Source organism: Rhyacophila brunnea, unplaced genomic scaffold (assembly GCF_057557595.1).
Source record: "Rhyacophila brunnea isolate RB1 unplaced genomic scaffold, BYU_Rbru_1.0 scaffold_19, whole genome shotgun sequence".
Classification (NCBI taxonomy): domain Eukaryota; kingdom Metazoa; phylum Arthropoda; class Insecta; order Trichoptera; family Rhyacophilidae; genus Rhyacophila; species Rhyacophila brunnea.
In genome coordinates this window covers 35,280,128-35,305,159 of record NW_028232848.1, presented here as the reverse complement: position 1 = coordinate 35,305,159, position 25,032 = coordinate 35,280,128, and the positions used below count along the sequence as shown (strand labels likewise).

The 25,032-nt window shown below is 37.1% G+C and overlaps 1 protein-coding gene across 1 annotated transcript; it reads right to left on the bottom strand.

Moving 5' to 3' along the window:
• Positions 1–5,710: 5,710 nt before the first annotated feature.
• LOC147072953 (3'-5' RNA helicase YTHDC2-like) lies at positions 5,711–23,079 on the bottom strand. Its single transcript, XM_085945976.1, has 10 exons — positions 22,749–23,079; positions 20,572–20,891; positions 18,257–18,403; positions 15,148–15,443; positions 13,064–13,239; positions 12,015–12,139; positions 11,669–11,810; positions 9,087–11,404; positions 8,260–8,417; positions 5,711–6,058 (listed from the first exon to the last, which is right to left on the bottom strand). Exons 1-10 carry the CDS (start codon positions 22,963–22,965, stop codon positions 5,899–5,901), a joined length of 4,059 nt encoding a protein of 1,352 aa, XP_085802102.1. The 5' UTR covers positions 22,966–23,079; the 3' UTR covers positions 5,711–5,898.
• Between the last annotated feature and the right edge of the window lie 1,953 nt (positions 23,080–25,032).

The following is a 25,032-nucleotide window of genomic DNA, read 5'->3' as shown; positions in this document are numbered from 1 at the left end:
ATGTAAAAAATCTTAACACCACTGCACAGTTATGTACCGAAATATGACTATATTCTAAAACATTAGAGCAAGAGGTTTAAAAGAATACTATTTTATGTAACAAAAATACTTTATGCAGTCATCAAATGTTTAAAATAACTATAAAGGATAATAAGGCTTCAAAATTATATAAATAGATCATCTACAACGTTTAAGAAGTGTCCAGGATCATGGTTTGAATATACAATAAAAACTCAATTTTGACCTTCGACGAGCATGTCCCCCCTTAACTATAAGTGAAATGTTTATGACTCCTAGCTATAATAGGACATTACCAAATGTTGCCGTATTCAATGGCTGCATTCTGGAAATCGATTTTTGAAAGTGGCTGGACTAAGGCCATTCGCTCACGCAGAAACTGAAATCTGACCAACTGGTTGGTGATGGAACTCATAAACTAGCCAGTGACTGATGCTTCGCACACGGCGCTACTGAAACCTAATAATCTCATAACCTCAAACTGTCAAACCCATTGTCTTTCCTACTTCATTCACTCGGCAGCCTGTAATTATGCAGGCAGGAGTATTTCTCAACATCTGCCACATATTTTTAATTAAAAATCGGTTCGCCCATCTTTAACTTTAAACGTTTTAATTTGTTATTGTTTGTTTAGTTCAGTTCAGTGCTACCAATTTGTTATTTAAGAAAATATTATTTTTCATCGAAACTACTGGTATTCTATTGGTACCAATGGGTGACTGGAAACTAAGAGACTAGGAGACTAGCATGTCGCGTCTCTTCGGTTTCGGTTGGGAACGTTTTGAAACTGAGAGATTCCAGTCTTGCCGTCAGCGAGCCGCCATTAAAATGCATTAGCTAGATACTGGAGTTTCAGTCTCATCTTTTTTGAGTATTCATGTGAGCGAATGGCCTAAAAAAAATAATTTTTGCACAATCTCCAAGAATGCATGTGGCAACCGATGTTTGGTATGTAAACAATGAGATGTTTTATTGTATTTCATTAGATTTAGAGGGAATTACTATATAAAAAATTTATATGGAGATAAAAATAGAAAAAATTAAATAATTAACAAAGAAGAATGTGCAATACATATTAGATATTAGATGGTTTTTGACATTAGACGTTACTTGTGAAATAGGCATGACACCTCTAGTGGCGAAATTAAGAAAACATCAAGTCACAAAATTAACCAAAATCACCTCAGCTTTGAGTTAGTGAGATATTACTACCGACCGCTATCGGCATAGCATGGTTAACAAAATATGTTAAGCATTTTTAAAATTTCTCATTAAAAACGGATCTTTCATTTTTACAACAGAGCTAATTTTACAAATCATCTTGATGGTGTGCTGCTTCGTAATAGTGAGTAATTGCACCAATAAACTATATGCTGAGCGAACTCAAGATTTCAACTGGTGTCTTTTTCAGCCAAATGGATTCCGGCACCCTGAAAAACTGCAATACACCATCTACAGGGTAGTGGTCGGCTAATTTTAGAGACAAATGAGTTAATTAAAAAAAACTGGTATCACGATAATTGACTGTCTTGATAGGTTTTGTTTAATTACACACTATGATTTTGATACCAGTTGAATTTTCTTGATGGCTGTTATAATAGGTTTATAACATACGTTGTGTTGCTAGTGTTTAAAATTACAAATAAACTAAAAAATATAATAGCTTAGTAATTCCTGTCACTGCAAACTATTGGAGATTGACAAGTAAGAAATTAATGTTATAATAATGACTAAACTCAAGTGACTATCAATATAAAACCAAACATCAAACTGACATTGTGCTGTGTGCAGCCGGATGTAGTAGGTTACACCTTCGAGCAAATTAATCACCCCAATCGTCAAGTTAGACTAAAAGATGAATTTTGCTATTTCGTTCACGACGAAAAATTACATTTCTTGATTGGGTCAGCCAGTCGGCGGAGAGTTGCTTTTGTAATTTGTATAATATAAGAAAACAAGAAATCATGTTCCCGTCCTCAGATAAAATATTATGTTTTAGATTTTTTCGATGCACTGTAAGGCTTCGGCCACATAAGTAGGTGCTATGCTTGTCTACTAAAAACACTACTGCCACATTGCACGCTACGCTCAAGTCAACAACCATATGTCATTCTCAAAACTAACCAGAAAACTACTTCTCACAGAGAATTTGAGTTTAAAATCTCGAAAGTCTCAAATTCGAACTTGTTGGGTGCATAATATGAATTCATCCCATGCGTCATTATTCATAACCTCAAAATATACGGTGTTTGACATTTGTCATACTGAAGAAACATCTGCCATCTTGCAAAACCACTAGGTGACACAATAAAAATTACCGGTTCGCCGGGAGACTCGCTAGGTGACTAATAATCACATAGCGAGGCGCGAAGCGTGCAGTGTGGCCATTTCAATGGTATAGCCACCAAGTAAGGCACCTGCCTATGTGGCCTTAGCCTAAGAGTTTTTGAGTTTGCCGACCACTTGATATATTTGGTGCAACTATAGGACGCTGGCAAAATGTGAAGGTTTCTGAGCGATAGTAATACTTGAGGGAGCCACATAGCGTAATTTAACCCCTCCGTGGGAGAAAGAATATAGGTGATGAAAAAAGTAGAGAATTTTAATGTCACAACCTTAGGAGAAAAGATATTTTATATTTTGCTGTAAATTAAAATAAATTAAATCAATCAAAAATCAATCACAGGCAATAATAGTACTTATACGTAATTAATTATTACTTCCACAGATGGAAAATGAACATTTTTTCATTTTGCTTTAGGATCTCATTATCGACAACATAAATCAATCAGAGAATGTAATACCTATCTCGAAAATAATCAAATCCATATAATCATGGATAATCACAATGTAAATGCAGATCTGAAAAAGATAGCCGAGCTGTTTAATGCAACAATTTAGCCCAACCCATCTTTTAGATGAATTCAAATTATATACATACGAGTATTCACCATGACGCCGGCGAGTGCGAATTCATTATATTGCATGGTCACGTGCCAAAAATCATCATAATGACAGGAATCACGCACATACGATCAGATTATTTGACAGTTATCGACAAATTTTACATAATAAGTGCAGACAGGCCAAGCGAAACAAAATGAATGTTATTTTTTCAGTTTATAATAATATTATATAATATGTATTACTTTTATTTTATGTATGGCGAATATGTTGTTATTACTTTTGTTTAATTTGTTAGTAAAGTATTTTCATATTTTAAATTGTTTTGTTTTTCAAATGCCCCATTGATTGCGAAATTTCGCTTGTCGCGATTGTGTCCAAAACATATCCCCTGCGATAAAATGCATAGCCCAATATTTATATTCTAACCAAAGATGTTGAGGAAAAACTCCTTCTATAGAGATGGAGTCTAAAAATACAAAATGCGACCACTGGTCTACTCATTTCCATACAAGCTATAAACTTACCACATAACCGTGGGGTTCGATAGTTTTAGTTATATAATAATATTGTCGATGCAATTCGACGCTCTCGATGTTTTGTCTGTCTCTAATCGCCATCGAGAGCGTTGACAGCTTCAAGTACCTGGGGGTACACATCACGGGAGATGGCATTTTGCAAAAAGAGCTCGCTATCCGAATAGGAATTGACTCACGATTGTACTCGGTCAAAACCAAATGCCGTCTATTCGACGCTTGTATTCTGACAGTGCTGCTTTACAGTAGCGAATCATGGCACCTTACGAAGGCTCAGAGCAACCGTATACTGAGCTTCGAAAACAGATGTTTGCGACGTATACTGGGTGTAGAGTGGTATGACTTTAGGAGCAAAGAGGAGATAAGAGAACGCACCAAGCAGCCTCTCATCACACTGAGAGTGAAGAGGCGACGTTGGACTTGGCTCAGCCACGCGCTGCGGATGCCAAAAGAGAACCTCAACCTGGCTTGCCTGTTCTTCAAGCCAACTGGATTCCGGCGTCCTGGAAGGCCGCTAAATACTATTTATAGAGTGTATATGGCGGAGCTACAGGATGCTGGTTTGACCTGAAACGAAGCAAGAAGACTGGCGAGTGACAGGGACTCTTGGAGGCGCCGCGTGGTGTCCATATGCGCCAATTAAGGGGCGGATATGGCCAAAGAAGAAGAAATTGCATTTTATGAACATATTCAAGGTAAAAAAATTTCGCTACAAAATGTTACATAGTAGGTTTTGTGATTGATGTTGCAAAAAAATTGTCATTTATGACAAACTGAAACTTGCTTTAGCCATTTCGATAGCGAAACCACGGAAGGCAGGAGAGTCTCTTCAACATCTGTAGTTAAGACCGATTTGCAGTGTAAAGTTTGTAGTAGCGTATTGTCATTTATTGAATTTTAAATAAATAAAAATATCAAAATTATGTATAATTTTAAATTCTCAATAATATCTCAGCTAGTTTTTTGCTTTAGGCTTTTGTTACATTGAACAGCTAATCTGTAGTCTTTGATCAGTTTATGGTAAAAAAACTGATATTTTTCGTTAAAAGACAGAGCTTCTCCCTGTAAACCAAGAGATAAAACTGCAAAAATTTACTGTCAAATACTATAATTATAAGAGCTCTCAAAACTCAATTTTACATGCATCATAAACTAAACAAATACCACAAAATAATAATATACAATACATTTTGCTATATTTATGTATACATTGAGCCATAGCCTCTCATAAATTGTAGTTAATTCCTCTGTACAGAGGTTAGAAACCGAATCATCTAAACAAAAGCTGGAACCTATTTGAAAACAAAGTAGATACAGTAAAACCTCGTTAATAAGAACACGGATAATTCGAAATTTGCCGTAAATCGAAATTTCGAGAGAAAAAAACCCTTGAACATTATTTTCATATAAAACCATACCATTAATTCGAATTTCGTAATATGTTTGTCCTGGCATACAGAAATATTCATAAATCGTAATAAAGTACACTCTTTCATGAGCCAGTCATTATATATTGTGACAGACTTTTTTTAAAACATCATAAATTGATTATATTATGAAGGTAATATAAATAATCCTGAAATTTTATGACCCATTGACACACACAGCGGTATGTCATCAGAGGCACAACTGCACTCCACTCAAAAGAAAAACAATAACTCACTTGTTTCAGGACTGTAGGTATTTAATTGTTGATTGTTTATTGGATTTTCACATAGTTTTACTAGAGAACCAATGCCAAACAATTGTGTTGACAAATTGAAAAAATAAAATAATATTTTTTTATAATTCTAGCTCAACAAATAGTGGTAAATACCTACCTACATTACTTGGTAACTTCAATTAATGGATTAATGACGCATGGTATTTGTACAGATTTTAATTTGAAAGAATTGTATGGTAAATTTGGTAGGCACATCTATCGTCAGCTGAATGCAGAACTATTCTAACTTACATTTGAAATTTTCGAGGAGAGAGTTTTTTGAAACAACTTACTGAAATTATTTATTATCTTTATGGATAAATGGATGCATCATATTTTAGTAGGATTATTGATGAAAAAAATGGTGCTACACCTAAATAATAAATAACTGAAGTAGGCTGTTTCAAAAAACTCTTCTTCTGCAAAATATTTCAAATGTGAATTAGAATAGTTCTGCATTCAGCTGACGCTATATCACAAACAAAATAAATTAATAAAAATCAAATTTTTACCCCCATATATTTCTTGTTTCGTAACTCGATTTTTTTTTCGATTTTCGGTCCCGTGGAATTCATATTAACGAGGTTTTACTGTACACAAAATACAACTCATTAAGCAGTATTGTAAAAAAATTAACAGAGCTTGTCATAATATAATAATATGTACATGCAATCTAAGATCTAATAGAATTATTCACATCTGGTAGCTAGACGTCACAATCTCAGATCTTCAGTCAGTTCAGTTGTGCTGTTTCTGTATTGGTCGGCCGTTGTTTCTGTTCTTTCTGACCTGTTGTTCAAGCAGCGTCAACAGGGCTTTTCCGCTTTCCTCGCATATTTCGACTCCGTCTTTAGCTGACGATATGCGCCTGTTTTCACATAAGCCATTCATCAAATGCCTGCAACAAAAGTAAACATTGATTAATTGATGTTAATCGAACTTTAATATTGGGACCATAGCGTCCATACCTAAATAAGATTTCATATAAATAAAAAGGATTTCAAGTTATACACATTTATATTTTTATAAAAATAAATTTTTTTTTTTAAATAAATATTTAAACTATGAATTAGCCAAAAATCTCTATGACAAAACATAGAAAACTTAATAAACTAAAACTGTCCGTTGACAGATTCACATTTTATAACATTTTTTTACAATTGTAAGTTTATCTTTGACTTAAAATAAAAAATATTTTTCTTTTTAATGTTTTCAGATACATATTTAATAATTGATACAGTTTAAATTGTAAATTATCAAAAAAATGTCTGAAATTGCAAGCTTCATATTTTTTCGCTAGGTGCCTCTGGTAGGTAGAGGTATCGCCTTAAAGGGGATCCTATAAATAAAAATGATTTCAAGTTATACACATTTATATTTTCTATAAAAATCAATGTTTTTTAAAATAAATATAAAATATATTAAAACCATGAATTAGTCAAAAATCTAAACCGTAAAAAATTTAAACTTAATAAACTAAATTTTAATAATAAATATAACCATAAAAATAATTTAATAATAACGTAACATATGTACCAAATATTGGACAAATTCACATTTTTCTTACAATTGTAAGTTTATCTTCGACTTAAAAAAAAAGAAATCTTTTTAATGTTTTCAGATATATATCTTTATTAATTAATACACTTGAAATTGTACATTATCAAAAATAATTATCAAATTGCAAGCTTCGTATTTTTCCGCTAGGTTCTCTGTTGGCATATAGCAGGGGGAGGCAAACTGCGGCCCGCGGGCCGCATGTGGCCCGCCGGGTATTTTTTTGCGGCCCGCCATCATTAATTGTACTTTTGATTACGAATAACTTTTTTTATATATTTTTTTTTAAATATTGACAATAGATTAAAATTTGTTTAGCAATAGTACGCGATCCATTTTAAATAGGTATTGATAGTGTACCGACAGAGCTACAACTTGAGATTATTGATCTGCAGTGTGACACTGATTTAAGAGAATTGCAGCGTCGTGAAGAAATCTCCAATTTTACAATGCCCTTAATTCAGACAAATTCGACCAATTTAAAGATTATGTAAGAAAAATGTTCGTTATTTTTGGATCAACCTATATAATAATATAGTTGCTCACATATTATGTGAACAAACATTTTCGATCATGAACCTCAATTAAAATTCGTTACTATCAAATATCTCTGATGCCCATTTATAAGCAGTTTTGAGAATATCAACTACAAAATTAACACCTGAATTTAAAAAAAATGTACAACAGTTTCATTCTTCTCATTATTTTTTTTGTAATGTTTATTTTTCGTGATAATAAATAGTGTATATCTAAAAATGATATTTTACTTGCGGCCCGCCGCTCATTTTGAATTCTTGAATTTGGCCCTCCATCCAAAAAGTTTGCCCGCCCCTGGCATATAGGATCCCCTTAACTCGAGAGAGATCAAAACTACAAAAATTCAAACTGATGGCAACTCCAAAATAATTTATCCCTTACGAGTTAGAAACAGGATGACAACCTGTAAATTCTTGTACAAACAATATGATTGAAAATAGAACAAAATAATTTAATAACAATCAATAATTTTGTCTGTTTGGAAGTACTCTTACAAAACATATTACATTCTTAGATCCATTCATAATTGTGACATGCACAACCCCCCCCCCCCCATCCAGACATCTTCACAAGTCTGTGTTCTTTTATATTGGCATTCCAAATAGATTTCATAGCAGACTTTTTACTATATATATGATTGTTTTTTTTTTAGAATTATTAATAACCATGTCCTTTCTTTTTCGTACAAGGTGGTTGTTAGTAATTTTGAACAATCAAAAACACCCAGTCTTTGAGCAAATCACATAAATATTGTGTCCTCACCGGATCGAACCAAGAACTCTCGGGTCGAAGGCCAGTGCCTTACGCACTGCACCACGAGAGCCACCTAGATATGATTGTTAACTCAAACTGTCAGGTTTGTATTCTGAATCCAAACAAACGTTGAAAAAACAACATGTCAATTAGCAGACGCGGTGTTTGAACATGCGATCTTATACTGCACCCCACCCATCTCGAACCCTGTATATAAATAATAAATTTCATACTAATAATGTTGAAGATTACCTCGTGACATGGTGAGGGATTTGATTGACGGACAGCCATTTCAGCTTGTGAGTGGTGGGAAGCTCCCTCTCGCAGACCTCGTCGGTGAATTCAGCACATCCGAAAAATTTTGAGATGTTACCTCCGATTGAAAAAAACAGCAATGCTCTATGGCCAGACTGCGAAATAAAACATAAAAAAATTAATAATACTACTACTACTGTACTACTGTGACCAACATAATTATACACCACTAACGCAGTACTCTCATTTGGCAATTGGAAAGTCAATTGATAAGTGGGAACCATATTTCAACAAAGTTGAATTGAATGAAGTTGAGGTTCAACAGTGAAACATCATTCAAGTCAAGGTGGTAACAATTCGTATCGGCACGTCTAACTTTTCACTTGACGCCATCTTGACTACGACTATTAATTGATTCAACTAAAATCGATACATGGAATCGTTCCTTTCGATTTCTCGATCAACATTTAGCAGACAGTTCACTGACAAAAATTGCCACGTGAGAATGCTGCGTAAAAGATGAAGGTTTGAATTACAAAAACCGCATTTCAATATGAGTGGTAAATTACATTTTTGTGTGTGTAAGCGGTTTTTTCTGTCGTATTTTACATTCAAATTAGAAAAAATTGACAATATCTATTAACACTGATAACCCCTTTTTGCAATATAGGTATAAATATGAGAAATAAAATATATTATTACTATTTATTTTTCATTAGATTTTGACATTTGTGTGACTTATTGATTTTTAAAAATATTGAGCTTTATTTCATTGTACTTTTACTGTCATGTTTTTTTCTCTGTGACACGAAATCATCACTCACCTGAATGGCTTTCACCAGTTTCTTTTCAGTGCTGAGAATAAAATTCCACTTCCTGGTGAACTGGCATCCTTCGATAACCTTCGAGTTTTGTGCCCTTATTACAAAATACCTAATCACGGGAGAATCCTCCACGCTGCCATTAGCCATTGTATATTTCTCAATATTGGCCAGCAGTATATTCGAGTCCGGCGCGGCTCCCGAGAATCCGGGCCGTGGTCTGTTATCCACATCCTGGCGGCTCTGTTGAGGTTTGACAGGTTTAGATAATGCGGGCACGGATCCGCTGTAACTTCCTCGTGAATTAAAATTATCATTGGAATAACCGGGACGCCGGGGCGATCTGCTATCGAAACCGCCCGGCTGATCATCGTATTCACTCCTCGGCCTCACGTTGTGCACGTCCATCATGAGTTGGCGCGGCCGCTGACCAATGCCCATCGGCTGACTGAGGCCGATCTTTCGCTCCTCGGCTCCTAAGATTTGAACCAGAACCGAGATGACTCGGTCGTCTGCGGGGCCGGCGAGTTTTGCTGGGTGGAGCATCCTCCTTATCATGAGAGCAGCGAATTTCTGCCGGAAGAGATATACACTGAGAGCATCGCGGGAATCTGCTGTGAATACTACCCAGTCGTCTAAAGCTAAGCAACTGACGGGGGCCGAGCTTTCGGGAAGTTCGTCACTATCAGCTTCACTGTCAGAATCATCAGATAGACCTGGTACTGCAGCGCGAAGGGCATCCGGACTGAGGCGTAGAGGACCTCCGAATAACACTACAGTCAATGCTGTGACCGCTGTGTTACACCTGATAAATCGAAATCTGCCAATTCTAGTAGTCTCTTCATACACTAACCAATCGCTGGGTAGAGCACTAAGAGATTTCATCAGACCTGCTTTTCCTCCGCTCACGTGGAGCGTTGAGCTCGGGTGAAGAGCCAGTCGTACTTCGGCGCTCGTCCTCAAGGTAGCATGCTCCCGGTCGACCCTCGCAACGGACGGATATAGGCCGCTAACTAAAACAGCCTTAACTACATGCCACTTTTCCGAGTTAACATTAGCGTCTTTTATATCACCGGGGCCTCTCGATTTCACAAGTCCGATGGCTCTCAGCTGCGCCAACAGTTGTGATCGAAGCCCTACAACCATTTCCATAGCAGCACCGCTGATCAGGTTGGTTCGACAGAACTTCCTTTCTGAACCGGCAGCTCTCGCGGCCTGCCAAGCTTGGAAAGCCCTCAAAAGTGCCATGTGATCCGAGAAAGAGTCCGCTGCGAATTCTCTCTTGGCACGCCCGCCCGATCGTCTGTTCTCCGGATCGGGATTGATCTGGAAAGGTTCCTTATAAGCGAGACTGCATGCGATAGTCAGAACCGGGTCCAAACATTTCAATACGCACGCGTATAACAGCATTTTACCGAGCTTTGGTTCGATGGTGAGATCGAGTAAATGCTGCCCGATTTCAGTGAGATCTTCCGTCGGGGTGAGGGCCCCGATTGTTTTCAACAAGTTCACAGAATTGCGAATGGCCAAAAATGAAGGTGGTTCGAGAGCTTTGGATAAGAAATCGGCTATTGTGGCATTTCCCGGAGCAAGCAGTTTAGTATGCAGGCATAGTTCGTGTAATGGGACACGTAGAATTTCAGGAATAGAATTATCGAGGAAGCTTTCGAATCTACGTCGTGAATACAATAGATATGCCTTTCCCGGGCGAGTTCTTCCAGCCCTTCCGGCTCTCTGCGCGGCGCAGGCTTTCGATACCCAATCAACCTGGAGAGAACTGACCCCGCCTGATGACTCGTAATACATCTCTTTGACTTTTCCAGAGTCTATCACGTAAACTACGTCGTCGATCGTTATGGAAGTCTCGGCTATGTTGGTAGCGATGATGATTTTTCTGATGCCGGACGACTGGTGGAAGACCTTCTTCTGGTCTAACGTCTGCATATTGCTGTGCAAGGTAAAGAGTTGGAATTTGGCTTGCAGCATGTCCGGATCGAATTCGACCGCATCTCTCAGGCGTACAATGTCATCATAGCCTGGGAGGAATATCAATATGCCACCTTTGGCTTGGGTCAGGTGGATATATTTCACGATGGCCAGCATGAGAGTGTGGTCGATTGCATCATCGCTTGTCGTGGTCATGTAAAGTTGTACTTGCAAATTGTCCTCGGGCATTTCTGCGTTAACCTCCTCTAGAGCGGACGACGATTTCTCTTCACATATCATGTGCTGTAAGAAGTTGGCACACTCTATTTGTTTGTTGGCAGTGGCGTACACGAATGCATTTTTTCCAGCATTATCTACAACTGCTGGATCTCCTCCTACAAAAATTGACAGCAATTAGCAAAATTACAAATAAGAACACTTCTTGAAGGTACTTAACTGAACAGCAAAAAATTCTAGAGTTTAAAAAGTAATGACTCCCAAACAGGGTTCTGTAAAAATTCTCTAAGGAAGATGTGTACCTCCGAGGCTATTCTAACATATCACGTAACACCCAAAAAGATCTAAATGTGATTAATATATCACATTTATCACTTTATCTATTGAGGCAGTTAATTATTATTAATAAGTTAACCCATTACCCATTTTGATAATTTGCTCAACGGTCTCTGTCAAGCCGTGATGAGCGGCTGCCATCAGTCCAGTCATGCCGGACTCGGAATGGCAACAGTCAATCGGCACCCCTTCTGATACATACATATACAATATCTGGCCGAAGGAATCCTGAAACAGAAAAATAGTTTCAACAAACCACACATTTCTTCACCAGTCCCTTTGTAACCCAAACACCCAAGGTTGCATAGATCCAACATAAATAGTGCACACTAAACTTTGTCAGTCATACTTATTTATTTTCATAAATTGCAAAGGGTGCTGGTCATTTTTTTTTAATTCGATTGGCCGCTGGTATTGATTTAAATATCTCACCAAGCTGCCCTCGGTAAAGCAATCACTCAAAAAGTCATCCACGTCAGCTTGCAGATCCGCATTTAGGCTGTAAGTTGTCGTATCAGTCTGTTCATCCTTAGGTGTTTCAGCCACAGGTGCCGTTTCTAAAATGAAAAGAAATTATCAGAACAAGGTAATTAAAACTACCGATTGTTCAAAAGTCATATCACATGCACCTGGCATTTTTGCACAAAACTTCCGGGTTAAACCAACAAAATTTTATTGCCAAATGCAGTTGTTTTTGTAATACGTAATTAGGCTCAAATTTCTTCAAGTGCCATTATCAAGCATCAGTGGCGAAGGGTGGAGGTGGGCTGTGAAGATCCGACATAAATAGTGCACACTAAACTTTGTAAGTCAAACATATTTGTTTCCATTGAAATAAGACTACAATGCATAGATAGTGTTTGTTAGTTTTTAAAATTCAATTAAACCCTGCCTAATCCAAGCCATAGTGGATAAGTCAAAAAATATGTGTCTATAAAATATTAAAAATCATTCCATTAAACCATACATAGAGTGCGAAAATTATAGTTGAAGTGTCATGTCCGCCGCCATGGCGCTGCAATGTATTACGAAAAGATTGTCAGTATTATAGTTCTCGAAAAGGCCATGCTTCACGTTAAACTTGCCGCAGTCGAATTTTAGATATTTAATAGATAGAAGAATATTTTTTTATCGATTATGGTTTGGTTTAAGCATGGCTTAATTAGTTATAAAAAACAAACCAAAACCATCTGTAATATGTAATCTTAATTCAACGAAAACAAATAAGTATGCCTGAAAAAGTGTGCACTATTTTTGTTGGATTGCCCATAGCGTATCTTAACTATTATGGTTTGGTTTAGGCAGGGTTTAATTGAATTTTAAAGACTAACCAGCACCACCTGCAAATTGTCTTCTCAGTTCAATGAAAACAAATAAGTATGACTGACAAAATTTAGTGTGCAATATTTATGTCCAATCTTAAGAGCCTACTTACACCCCTCGCCACTGATATATCATCATATATCATTGATCATTCATACCCGTTAAAGCTAAAGCTGCTATGGATGGTTGTTTTTTCTTCTTGTTGAAACTTTTTTCCCCCGATTTCATAGCGTCAGACTTATAGTTTAATGTTGCCAGAATGTCTTCCAGAAAGATCTTTTCAACGTCAAACAGTCGGCCAGGTATCGATATGATCGGGCAATTGTTGAAATATCTGAAACCAATCAAGGTTAATTCATTAAATAATATATTACCAAGTGGCTAACATCCATTTTTTGTAAAAACAAGAATATGTTAATACAGCCTCCACTCTGTGGAGGCTAAATATGATTTTCTCAGGAACGAATAAGGTAAAAAAAAAAACACTGCTCTAAGAACTCGAGAAGTTTTATACTTCGGAACTTTTTGAGATATCGAGATAAAACTAGGTATACTAAATCGGTATCGGCAATGCAGTCTATAAACAATACAAGTTTACTCTCGTTATGCGTTGCTCTAACTACGTCATATTTTCTGTGAAAACTGTCAAACACAATGCTTATGTAGCCAGGATCTTTGGTGGGCCACCTTACCCATAGCTAAACTTAAAGGCAATGGGACACTCTACATAAGCGTTTTCTTAATGGTGTTTCAGGTAAAATGAAAGGTATATTCGGTGTATTTCATGATGGTCTCGGGTTCAAATCCTTGGTCTGAAAAAATTCACATACTTGTTGTTTTTCAGTGTGTGTTTGAATCCAGAGCATGGACCTAATAGGTTGAGCAAATGGTTAACATCCATTTCTCGTAAAATATAATGTTACGAAACCTCATGGGGGCCACGGTATGTTTATAGCTCTAGTACTGATATTATGAATATGTTTGAATGAAAGTGAACTTCATACAATACACTCGAATACCCAAAAAATGGGTACATAGTATTAACACTAATATAATTACAGTCGAATTCGGTTATTACGATCACGGACATAGCGAGATCTCGGATATAATGAAGAAACGTTCGTTGACATTTTAGTTTATGATTTTCTCCATACAATTATTCACTGTTATAACGAGCAACTTATCGGATATACCAAGCTAAATATTGTCAAAAATTTTCTTAAAACTGTTAATGTGTCAATCGTTTAAAAACATTTCGACCCTAAGCAATAAAATCCGACCAGACAGGATGCCGCCGGGATCGCATTACGTTTATGACACTAGTTAAGTGTCTAAGTACCTACCTAATTGGTGTTTTCGCCGACAATTAATATTAAAAAAGTATCCACGCATATGGTTGAAATAAGTAAAAAATCCAAGGTTTGTGAAGTCAGTAGGAAGGTACTGATACCAAATAATATTTATTATATTATCATAATGCCTAAATCCCCCATCAAAAATCCTCCAATCGACAGAGTTGGGAATATTATTATAATTGTAAATGAGTCAGTGCTAGACCATGATGCACAGCGAAACAAAGAAAAAGAAAGTTACCGTTATCTGATTCTGGGCGGATGGAGGGTCGACAGTAGATACAGTCAGTCGGCTACCTACCCTTGTTGATCCCTTACGTCGCCTCTAAATACAATTCGCTACCTTTTTTGCGCGAAAGCGCGCGTTTACAAATGTTGTTAGTAATTAATTGTTACTTGCCAAGCGAAAAATACTTAATGTCCCTGAATCGGTGTTTTTAATAAGTGGAAAAGTGTAAATCAACACCCTCCGTAAGCCCATACCTATCAGTACCTACCAGCGTTCATTACAATAAACAACCTCTTCTGTAGTTTATGAATGCTATGCTTGTTTCGGGGATTTTTACAATGGTTTTCAGATTTATTATTTTTGACTTTTTGTGTTATGTGACCGCTCATTTAAAAATACCTATTCTCTGATATAACGAGTAACGTTTATAACGAGCAAATTCAGTCTGTCCCATCTTCCTCATAATAACCAAGTTCGACTGTATATAATATAACAACATGTTGTCACAGTATTATAAAGACTCTTTGTATGACTACATTGATTGAGAATAATTAATAGACATTACTTGGCATATTTTCAAATTAGTTCTCACAGTTGAGATCACAAGATTATTATAATTGAAAATACTGTCATTAATTAAGTCAGTAACTATCATTAATACCTTGAAAATATTCCTGCATCAATGGTGGCGGACATAAGTACCACCCGAAGGTCCTTGAACTTAGTCAAAGCTTCTTTGAGTGAAATCAAAATGAAATCACCGAGCTTGTCCCTCTCATGCACCTCGTCCACGATGACGTGGGTGGTGGAGGCGAGAGCGGAACCGCCACCCATCAACGTTCGCAGGAGTACCCCGTTGGTGCAGTACGTTAGCACCGTTTTGGGGCTCACCCGGGACTCCAGACGGATCTGGTAGCCGATCGACTGGCCCACCTTTTCATTTCTCTCGTACGCCACCTAAAAGCAATAACAATTATTAACATAATGTCTGGGATTATCTGATAATCACAAATTATGTAACTCTGACCACATAAAATGAGTCCAGGTGCAGTGTTTCACCAACGTGGGCTTCCAGAGCCTGGTTTCGAGTAACAACGAAATTTATTGCATTCACAGTATTTTGAATTATCCTCACTAGATATGTCATATCAATCATGAAGTACCTACCTAGAGAGAGATTTATCCTGTCCGGAAACTTGTACGTATGCAGTTTGCTTCACCGTGAAATGTTGTATCAGAAATATATGGCCGTATATTAAAGACCGTCTAACCTCTTCATCATATAGTACTGACATAAAAATCATGTCTAAATAAAACACGGTTCTTGTCGGTTTACACTTTACAGGAAGCCTGCAGCAAACAAATTTTGAAAATAGCCAATATACTGGATTATTTGTCAGGTTCGATTAGGTTAGGTAAGGATTTCATGTTTGAATTCATGAATTTTGCCAAAATCAGCCATGAAAATTGAATTAATGTTCATATTGAATTTAATAAAATTGGTATAGTATACGGTCATCTCTTTTCGATAAGAAATCTCACGGCAAATTGTCCCACTGTGAAATATTTCACGTACAATTTACATGTAACCGAAATTTATATAGTAGAGCAAATTTTGTAGCAACAATAGATAAAGGAATAAAAATTTACGAATTGAGTCGTCAGTAATGAATTTCGCCACCTTCTATGGACTGTTTGTTTTGTTTCTGTAAAATCGTTTAAAATATATAAGCTAACGGTTACAGTTTTATACAGAAAAATATTGATTGGTGGACGTGGGTGGGGTGGGTTGACAATTGGACGAGATAAATATTACTTTTTTTTCCAAAAGTATTAGTTAATTATCATTTGCGCCAGTGACGTCCAGTTCAGGTAGGTAAGTCATGACTTGACATGACATGATAAAATCACTGCTCTACACCAGTGGTTCTCACGTGAAATTTAACTGTGGCCGCACAATTGACATTGACAGCTCTATGGAAACGTCTCGTGGCCGCGCCAAATTTCACTTTTGTTGCGATTGAAAAAATTAAAGCTAAATTTTATTTACGAATAAATTAATATACAGATGTTTTCCTAAACATAAACAAAAACTACTCACTGCAAAACTGAATGTCTTTCAATAAACTCTCACTGAAGATAATCACGCGATTACAACATGAATAAGCGTAGGTTATCATGCAACTGACTGAAATATTGTACTACACCCCGAAGAGTCCAATAAAAACAAATTAAAAAATAGTATTACCTCATCTCTCTCTCTCTCTCTCTCGAATACGATAAGTATTAAATAAAATGGTGACGACTCTTTCCATATTTGGTCCCACATTTAAACAAATGCGTGGAATTGTATACCGGCAGAAATTTCGTTAAGTCAGAAACGGATTATTTCACACATGATCTCATCACAAGAACACATTATGGATCATTTGAGCTTGGAAAGAAATACAAGTCATGTGTATTCAACCTATTTCATAATTTAATAAATAAATTTTTGAAATAATATTCTGTAATGCATGGTTTCCCAAACTACGGGTCGCGACCCACCAGTGGGTCGCGAGCAAATATTGAGTGGGCCCTCGCCACTGTATACATGAATTAAAAAAATAGGAAGTGATAAATTTGATATTTCATTCAGCTATTTATAATTCCTAAAAATTTCAATAAACTTAAGTTATGGAAAATATTGTGATAAAATAATAATAATTTGAATTGCCAATGCACTACAGATGTTTTGGGGAAGAGATGAAAAAGTTTGATTCGTTGCGTTGGATTTGTAACCCATTTCAAGACGACTTACCAACTAGTATGTCAACAAAAGCAAGTGAAGAACTCATTGATTTATCAGAAGATATGTCACTGAAAAATAGTTTTAATCGTAAACAGTTAACGAAATTCTGGCTCTCAGTTGCTGATAATTATCCTTGCCTATTCGATGAAGCTATGAAAGTCCTCCTCCTCTTTACTACCTCATATCTATGTGAGGTCGGATTTTCGGCTATGGTTGATATTAAAACTAAATACCGAAATAAATTGGTTATATCAAACTCACTGATTAAAAGTAACTAAAGTTGAAGTTGATGCTAAAACTGTAATGAAGAAAAATAAGAAACAAATACATCCTTCCCATTGAAATAACTTTGTAAAAAAACCTTGCAGGTGTGGGTATTTAAGTAATAATTTTTTTTTATTTAAGTTGTATTTCTTATTTCAACAGTCTTTCATTCAAATTGGTAACACTTATAAAAAATATAAGTAGTTCCACGACTCGCCACTAGGGAATCTGAGCATTACCAATATTTATGTCCTCTTTTCTCTAAGACAGCTAAGAGGTGGGTCCCAAGATTGGAAATTTTTGTTAGATGGGTCGGAGCCCAGTCAACTTTGGGAACCACTGCTGTAATGGACTTGTGGCCCATCAAAATCCACCAGGGCCGCACATGAGAACCACTGCACTACACTAATATTTTTATTTATATTAGTGTGTGCAAGATATTTTAGTGCTTCAAATCTTAGAGGGTTTTGCCCCATATGTTACATCAATTCTTCCGCCTATCCAACAAATGAGTTATTAATGTTATACATAATAATAATATTGTCTTTGGTAAGTGCTAAAACAATATTTTTATTAGCTGCGTTGAAACATTTAATTCTTGCTGTAAACCAAGAACAGTAAAGATAATTTTAACCATCAAATACCAATCAAGAAATTGCCAATTATCCACTTATGAAGTGACCAAAGACATGCATTAGCGTTATTTATAACTTACCCGTTCAGCTACCGATACTGCAGAAATCCTGCGTGGCTGTGTGCAAATAATGCGACACACCCTCTTCTCTTTCTGACACTGGTCGAGAATGAGTTGTGGTATTTGGGTCGTCTTTCCCGAACCTGTCTCGCCCACTATAACAACAGCCTGGAAAATAAAAAATAAAGATAATATTAATATTAAAAAGAATTTGAATAAATCTGTCTAATTTGACATATATTATAATATACAGTATATCCTCGATTATACGAGGGTGGGTCAATAAGTCCTTAGAAAAGCCGACAGGTGGCGCGACTAGTACTGTAAGCGGTTTGTTTTCATGCAGCGGCACTACCGATTCAGTATGCTGCGAAGTTTCAATCAGATTGGTCGGGTTGTTGTGTGTTTCTCGTACATTTAAAAAAAAAATTTGCTTGTGGAAAATGGAAAAATGGAAAATGGAGAAAATTGAGTTTAGAGCTGTTATTAAACATTTTAATATAAAAGGGTTAACAGCAAAGGAAATAAAAAATGAGTTGGATTTAGTTCACGGCATATCTGCTCCTTCACTTGCAACTATTTATAACTGGTTAAATGAATTTAAACGTGGTCGTACATCAACAAAGGATGAACCACGCTCAGGACGTCCTGTAGAGGTGACTACACCAGAAATGATCAATAAAATCCACTATATGGTGTTAAGTGACCGAAGATTAAAGTTGAGTGAGATAATTGAGGTTACAGGGATCTCAAAAGGTAGCGTCATTTCTATTTTACATGACAAATTGGGCATGAAAAATATTTCTGCAAGATGGGTGCCGCGTTTGCTCACAGTCGACAATAAACGCAATAGGGTGGTGGCCTCCAAAGCCCTGTTGTCGGTCATGCAACGCAATCCGGATGAATTTTTTCGTCGCTTTGTGACTGCAGATGAAACATGGATACACCACTATACTCCCGAGACGAAAGAACAGTCAAAGCAGTGGATTGCGAAGGCAAACCATGTCCAAAGAAGGCGAAAACCGTAAAATCAGCTGGTAAGGTTATGGCTACTGTATTTTGGGATGCACGTGAAATTATTTTCGTTGACTATTTGGAAAAAGGAAAAACAATAACAGGGGATTATTATGCATCTTTATTGGACCAGCTAAAAAACAAAATTGAAGAAAAACGGCCTCATTTAAACAGGAAAAAAATCCTCTTTCATCAGGACAATGCCCGTGTTCACACATGTTTACGATCAATGGCTAAAATTGAAGAATTGAAGTTCGAATTGGTCGACCACCCACCGTATTCGCCAGATTTAGCCCCCAGTGACTTTTTCCTTTTCCCAAACTTAAAAAAATGGCTAAGTGGACAACGTTTTTTTTCAAATGAAGAAGTCATCGATCGGACAAATGCTTATTTTGAGGACCTTCCGAAAACTTATTTTTCTGACGGTTTAAAAAATATTGAGAAACGTCTAACCAAGTGTATTGAGCTCCAAGGAGATTATGTTGAGAAATAAAAAAAAAATACAAAAATAAAAACTGTTTTAATGCTTTTTTCTAAGGAATTATTGACCCACCCTCGTAAGATGCATGTTTTTTCCTATTTTAGTGTCTGAATTTGGGGTGTGTCTTATAATCGATGGCGTCTTATAATCACTGGTAAAACTCCGCGGTTGTGATGAATCATCACTGATTACTAGTAGTGGGGGGGTCAGTTGATCCACCGCGGCAGGCAGGTAGTCGAGTTAGTGTAGCCACTGCCCAAACACGTTTGAGTTTGAATAATTTTTTTTTTCCCAATTCCCATTTAAAATGTCGGCAAGATGATGCATTATGGTGCATTGAAAAGAAAAGTTAATGTATTGCAGAAAAGCACGGAAACAGCGCTGCAGGATGTAAATTTGTTATAAGTGAAGTGAATATTCGTTGTTGGAGAATTGATCGCAGTAGCGAAGGGTGGAGGTAGGCTGTTAAGATCCGCAAGATAACGAAAACAAATATGTATGAATGAGATATCAAAGTATAATGGTTTGGTTTAGGCAGGATTTAATTGATTTATAAAAACTAACCAACACCATTTGTAAAGTGTAGTCTTATTTCAATGAAAACAAATATGTATGAATAACCAGTGTGCACTATTTATGGCGGATCGTAACAGCCTACCTCCACCCTTCGCCACTGATTGATTGTATTTCTATATTTAATCGAGAGGTTCTCAACCTTTTATTATATATATAAATCGAGTAAAACGTAAACAACAATGTGTGGATTGTGTGGACTGTATGCTCTCTGCATAACTACGTTCACTTTATGTACAAATCAATAATGCGGTGGATTTGCGCTTACCTGGTTTAAATTTATCGTATTTATAATCTGATCATTGTGCAGGTAGACGGGAAGCGATTTCTTGAAGGCAGCCACCTCCGGATTGATCTGCGTATTAGGTATCTGAGGGATAGTGGTGTTGAGGTATCCAATATTCTTGTGGCCTGTCTGTGATCTCTCCCGCTCGCTGTTGAGGTCCTCCTTCTCCCGGCTGGTGATGGGATACATCTCCAGGAGCTCGGCGATGGACTGCCTCATATGAGGGTCGAGAACAAGTCTGGCATCCTTTTGAACCAATGTAGATCCAGACCTCTTGTAAACCGTAATGTATCTGTGGACACCTATAAACGGCAATAATAATATATTCAAGACTGTGTCGATGATGGAATCTTTTAATTATGACTGATGTTATATTACATACACAGTGAGAATTTTCAAAAGGTGGTGGAAAAAATGTCAAGTTTTCTTGGGAGTAAAAATTTTTTATTAGACCTCTCTTTAAGGTTCAGTCAGACACGGCAGATTCATTGGACAGCGTGGTTTAAGCCACACGGAAATTGACAGCTTTTCATAAAGACGCGATTTCCATGTAGAAACAAAGCTCGGAACTTCAGTGTTAACATGGAAGTGAAAGAAGCAATATGTTTTTGGGTGCTCTACAAAAAAATATTATACCTACTTACAAATCCATAGATTTACTGCTGACAGTACCTATATATTATCGTGGTGGCCATAACAATAAAATGCATGTGTAAACACCAATTATCGTGCAAGTTGCAAAATTGCATGCATGGATCAAAAAAGTTCACGCAATAGTTGGAACTGCCGGAAAAATACAAACTACACCACGCAGCACACTTTGACGTTTATCAATTTTCACAACCTATCAATAGCACCATACAATGACAACGCGTCTCGCTTACACTTAAATAATGAGATTGGCGAGCCAGTCAGCACTATTAAGCGTTTTACGCCCACAATGGCTGTGGCTTAAGCATCGTGGGTCCCAGGTTCGAATCCTGGGTCTGGCAAGTACACATATTGTTTTTCCATTTGTGTATGAGTATATTGACCTTATAGGTTGAGCAAGTGGCTGACATCCAATTCTTGTAAAAACAAAATCTGTTAATACAAACCTCCACTCTGTGGATGCCCATATCGTGGGCGTACAGGCAGAAGTCACCAACTCCAAATACACAGTTCTAAGATAATCAATAATTTGTATTTTTGGTGTTCTTAAAATGGTTACAAAATCTTTACTTTTTGAGTTATTTTTTTATATGTTCAATAATCTTAAATCGTGACTTCTGCCAGTCAAGCAGCATTACTTTTTCTATATAATGACATTAAAATCTCAATTTCTGGAGTTAGTGACTTCTGCCTGTACGGCAACGAATGATCTTATTAGGATCGGGAAAAAAAATTATGTGGAAACAGTTATTGTCGCAGTAGTTTAATTTACACACTATGGAAATCCATGCATGTGTCCAGGCATTATTAGAAATTATAGTAGGTATTGCAACATATTGTGCAATACCACAATTTATTTATAATGGTAATATTACAGAGTTTTTGTAGCAAATGCAGGGTGAGATAGGGCCGGCGATGGAACCCTTGAGGTTGTGCCACAAGGTACGACGTGTCGCACTCTTTGGCGGCATCCGGAACACGTGTCCCAGCCACATAAAGCGAATATTACAGCGTGTTTGCGCAACACTATGTTGGGCAATTTATGTTACAGTGAGTGTTGTATTATTCTATAATATTCGAATGAACCAAGCAGCGATCAACAATGAAGCAAAAATATTAACAGTACCAATGAAAAAACATGGATTGACTAATTTTGATAGCATGTCACAGTAGGTGGATAATATGTGAATACAAATCGATCTCACATTTACAACACCATTCAATATAAAATCATTACTAGAGCACAGATTTATAAAACATAACAATGCAACACTGACAAATTCATAACCTCCCTTGCTACTTTCTTCACTGCAATTCATACAATTTAGTTCGTCCATAATATTTTTGGAGAACATTTAAATATTTATATAGGAAAGTATATTATTTTTTAATTTAATATTCTAAACAATTTTATTGTTTCCGGATATATGAGTGTGAGTGGGTATCCTCTACCAAGTTTACATAGGTTCCATGCTCAAAATTTAAAAAACAAATTAATATTTGATTACCGGCTCCTCTGGATTTAGAATTGAGTCCCATTTTTAGAACTTTTTTATGGATGTGTTCTCTATCTTGGACAGATAAACACGACGGAAATTTGAGTTCAGTTTCGCTGTCATCTTTCATGAACTTCTCTAATTGAATACCAAAGGAAATTCTAGCGGACTCTCCAATCGGTCCCTGGACCGAGCGAGGACCACGTCTTTTATTATGTCTTCCAGGCATAATTGCGTATTCTAATCGTGCATAGCTTTTTAAATTAAATAAATCCAACTTCTTCAGGAAACCATCAAATCAAAAATAATGGCAAATATGGCTTTAATGAATAAACCGTACTATAGACAATTTAAAAAAATATAATATGTATAGTGTTGCCATGTTTCGAAAGTTCAATTATTATTATAGCCAAAATAAACAACTTCATGCCACGAAGGAGAGAAAATTTAGTATTGTTAATATAGGTGGCTAGCAATAATATATAAATACTGATTATTGTCAAAACAATGTCGCCGTCAATTTTTTATGAGATTGCAGACCGTAGGTACAATAAACATTACCTAAGTAGGTACCTATGTGAAGAGACACTGGGACGTTTCGGATGCCGCCAGAGAGTGCGACACTTCGTAATATGGCACAGCTTCAAGGGTACCGTCTACTGTCGCCGTGGCCGGCCCTCTCTTACCTTGCAGCGGTGCTACAAAAGTAATAATCACGCTGCAGGTCTGGCATGGCGGGAGGCGCGAGAGTTGGCGATGGACCGAGGGAAGTAACGCGAATTGTGCTTGCTCTTTTCCCCAATGTTGGGTCATGACATGGTGAGAGAAGAAGAATAATGTCATTCTGTAATATAATTTTGGTCAGCGTATCTACGATGTTCGATATTAAAATTCATAGTACGCCCAAAATACTGTAGGTAGGTAGGTACTTTTGAATAGGTGGGTATTAGAAATAATTTTTTCTCATAGATTTAATTTCTAAATACCTACCTACTCCAATAATCAAAAATAAAGACCGTCCATGTTATTTATTTCACAATAAAGAAAAATTTGAGAAGCTAAGAAAAAAAGTTGCTTTTGAACTGAAACCCACGATTCGTAGCCAAAGTACTATATTATTTGAATTTGACTTTGAAGTCCTTGAGATAGGGTTTGCTCTTTCTTCTTCGCGTGAGGTTATATTTTCCTTTTTCTTGTCGTTGGTCACTCCTCCGTTTTTATTTACTGGTCATACCCGCGCGTCCATTTTTTATCTTCATTCTGGATTTAACTTTCTTATTGTTTACATGTTGCGTCTGACAGTTCATTCTAACTATCAAAAAAATTATCTTGTACGAACGTTAAGTGATCAGTGATTATGGCGCAACCTCTGAATGATCGTGAGGAGGATATTCTAAAAGGTCCATTGCCAGATGGCGAAGCAGAACTGCTACAAGAGGAAAAGTTCGTCGTACGAGCGTCGATTAAGATGCTGATGTTTGAGGTATCCTCGTTACGTACCTTATTTCAGCAGGGGGACCGGCAAGGAATGGCACAACGCCCAAAAAACAATTCTTGGCGGCCCCCTACGGTCGTAGAGTTAGGTCTAAATAACAAGTTGCGTCAGTGCGACCACTCGTCATCAGCTAACCGTCTGACGGAGAGGACCATCGCGGCCCTCCAGAATGCGATGTTTTCCCAACGAGACAGCTTCTGGAAGGGTATGCAAGGGTTAGTGGATTGGGCAACCAATCCTCAAAACATCATAACAGCGATGAGCCTGTACCAAAAAATCGAAGACGGTTTTGGGGACAAGGCATAATAAAATTTGCGAGAACATGACTCAGATCCTTACCGGAAGGATACCTTCACTCGGGAGGCACTATCAAGGATTCCTCCGAGCTGAGAGTCCCGGAAGGCCCTCGAACTCACATTATGGCCGGGGTACTCCCAAGGGGCAACGCCCTGTGGGAAGGGAGTTCTCCATCGTAGGTACGGGCTCCACCAGGGATCCGTACTCTAAGCGAAGGTGACCGCATCTGGACGACCAAAAACATTGGGGGCCGCCTAAGAGACTTTCGGGGAGTCTGGATGGCGTAGTGTACCCCCCCCCCCAACATTGGTAAAAATAATAGCCGTAGCCCGCATACCTTTTGTGCGGACACCACCATTGGTAAGTCCTTCTTTACTTTTACGGAAAGAATTTTAAACGCAACAATCAGCAGAGGCCACTCTCAAGATCGAGGACTTAGAGAACTCAGGGGTTCTAGAATAAACGGGTCAAACCCCCAGTTTTTCTCTCAACCCTGTTTCTGAT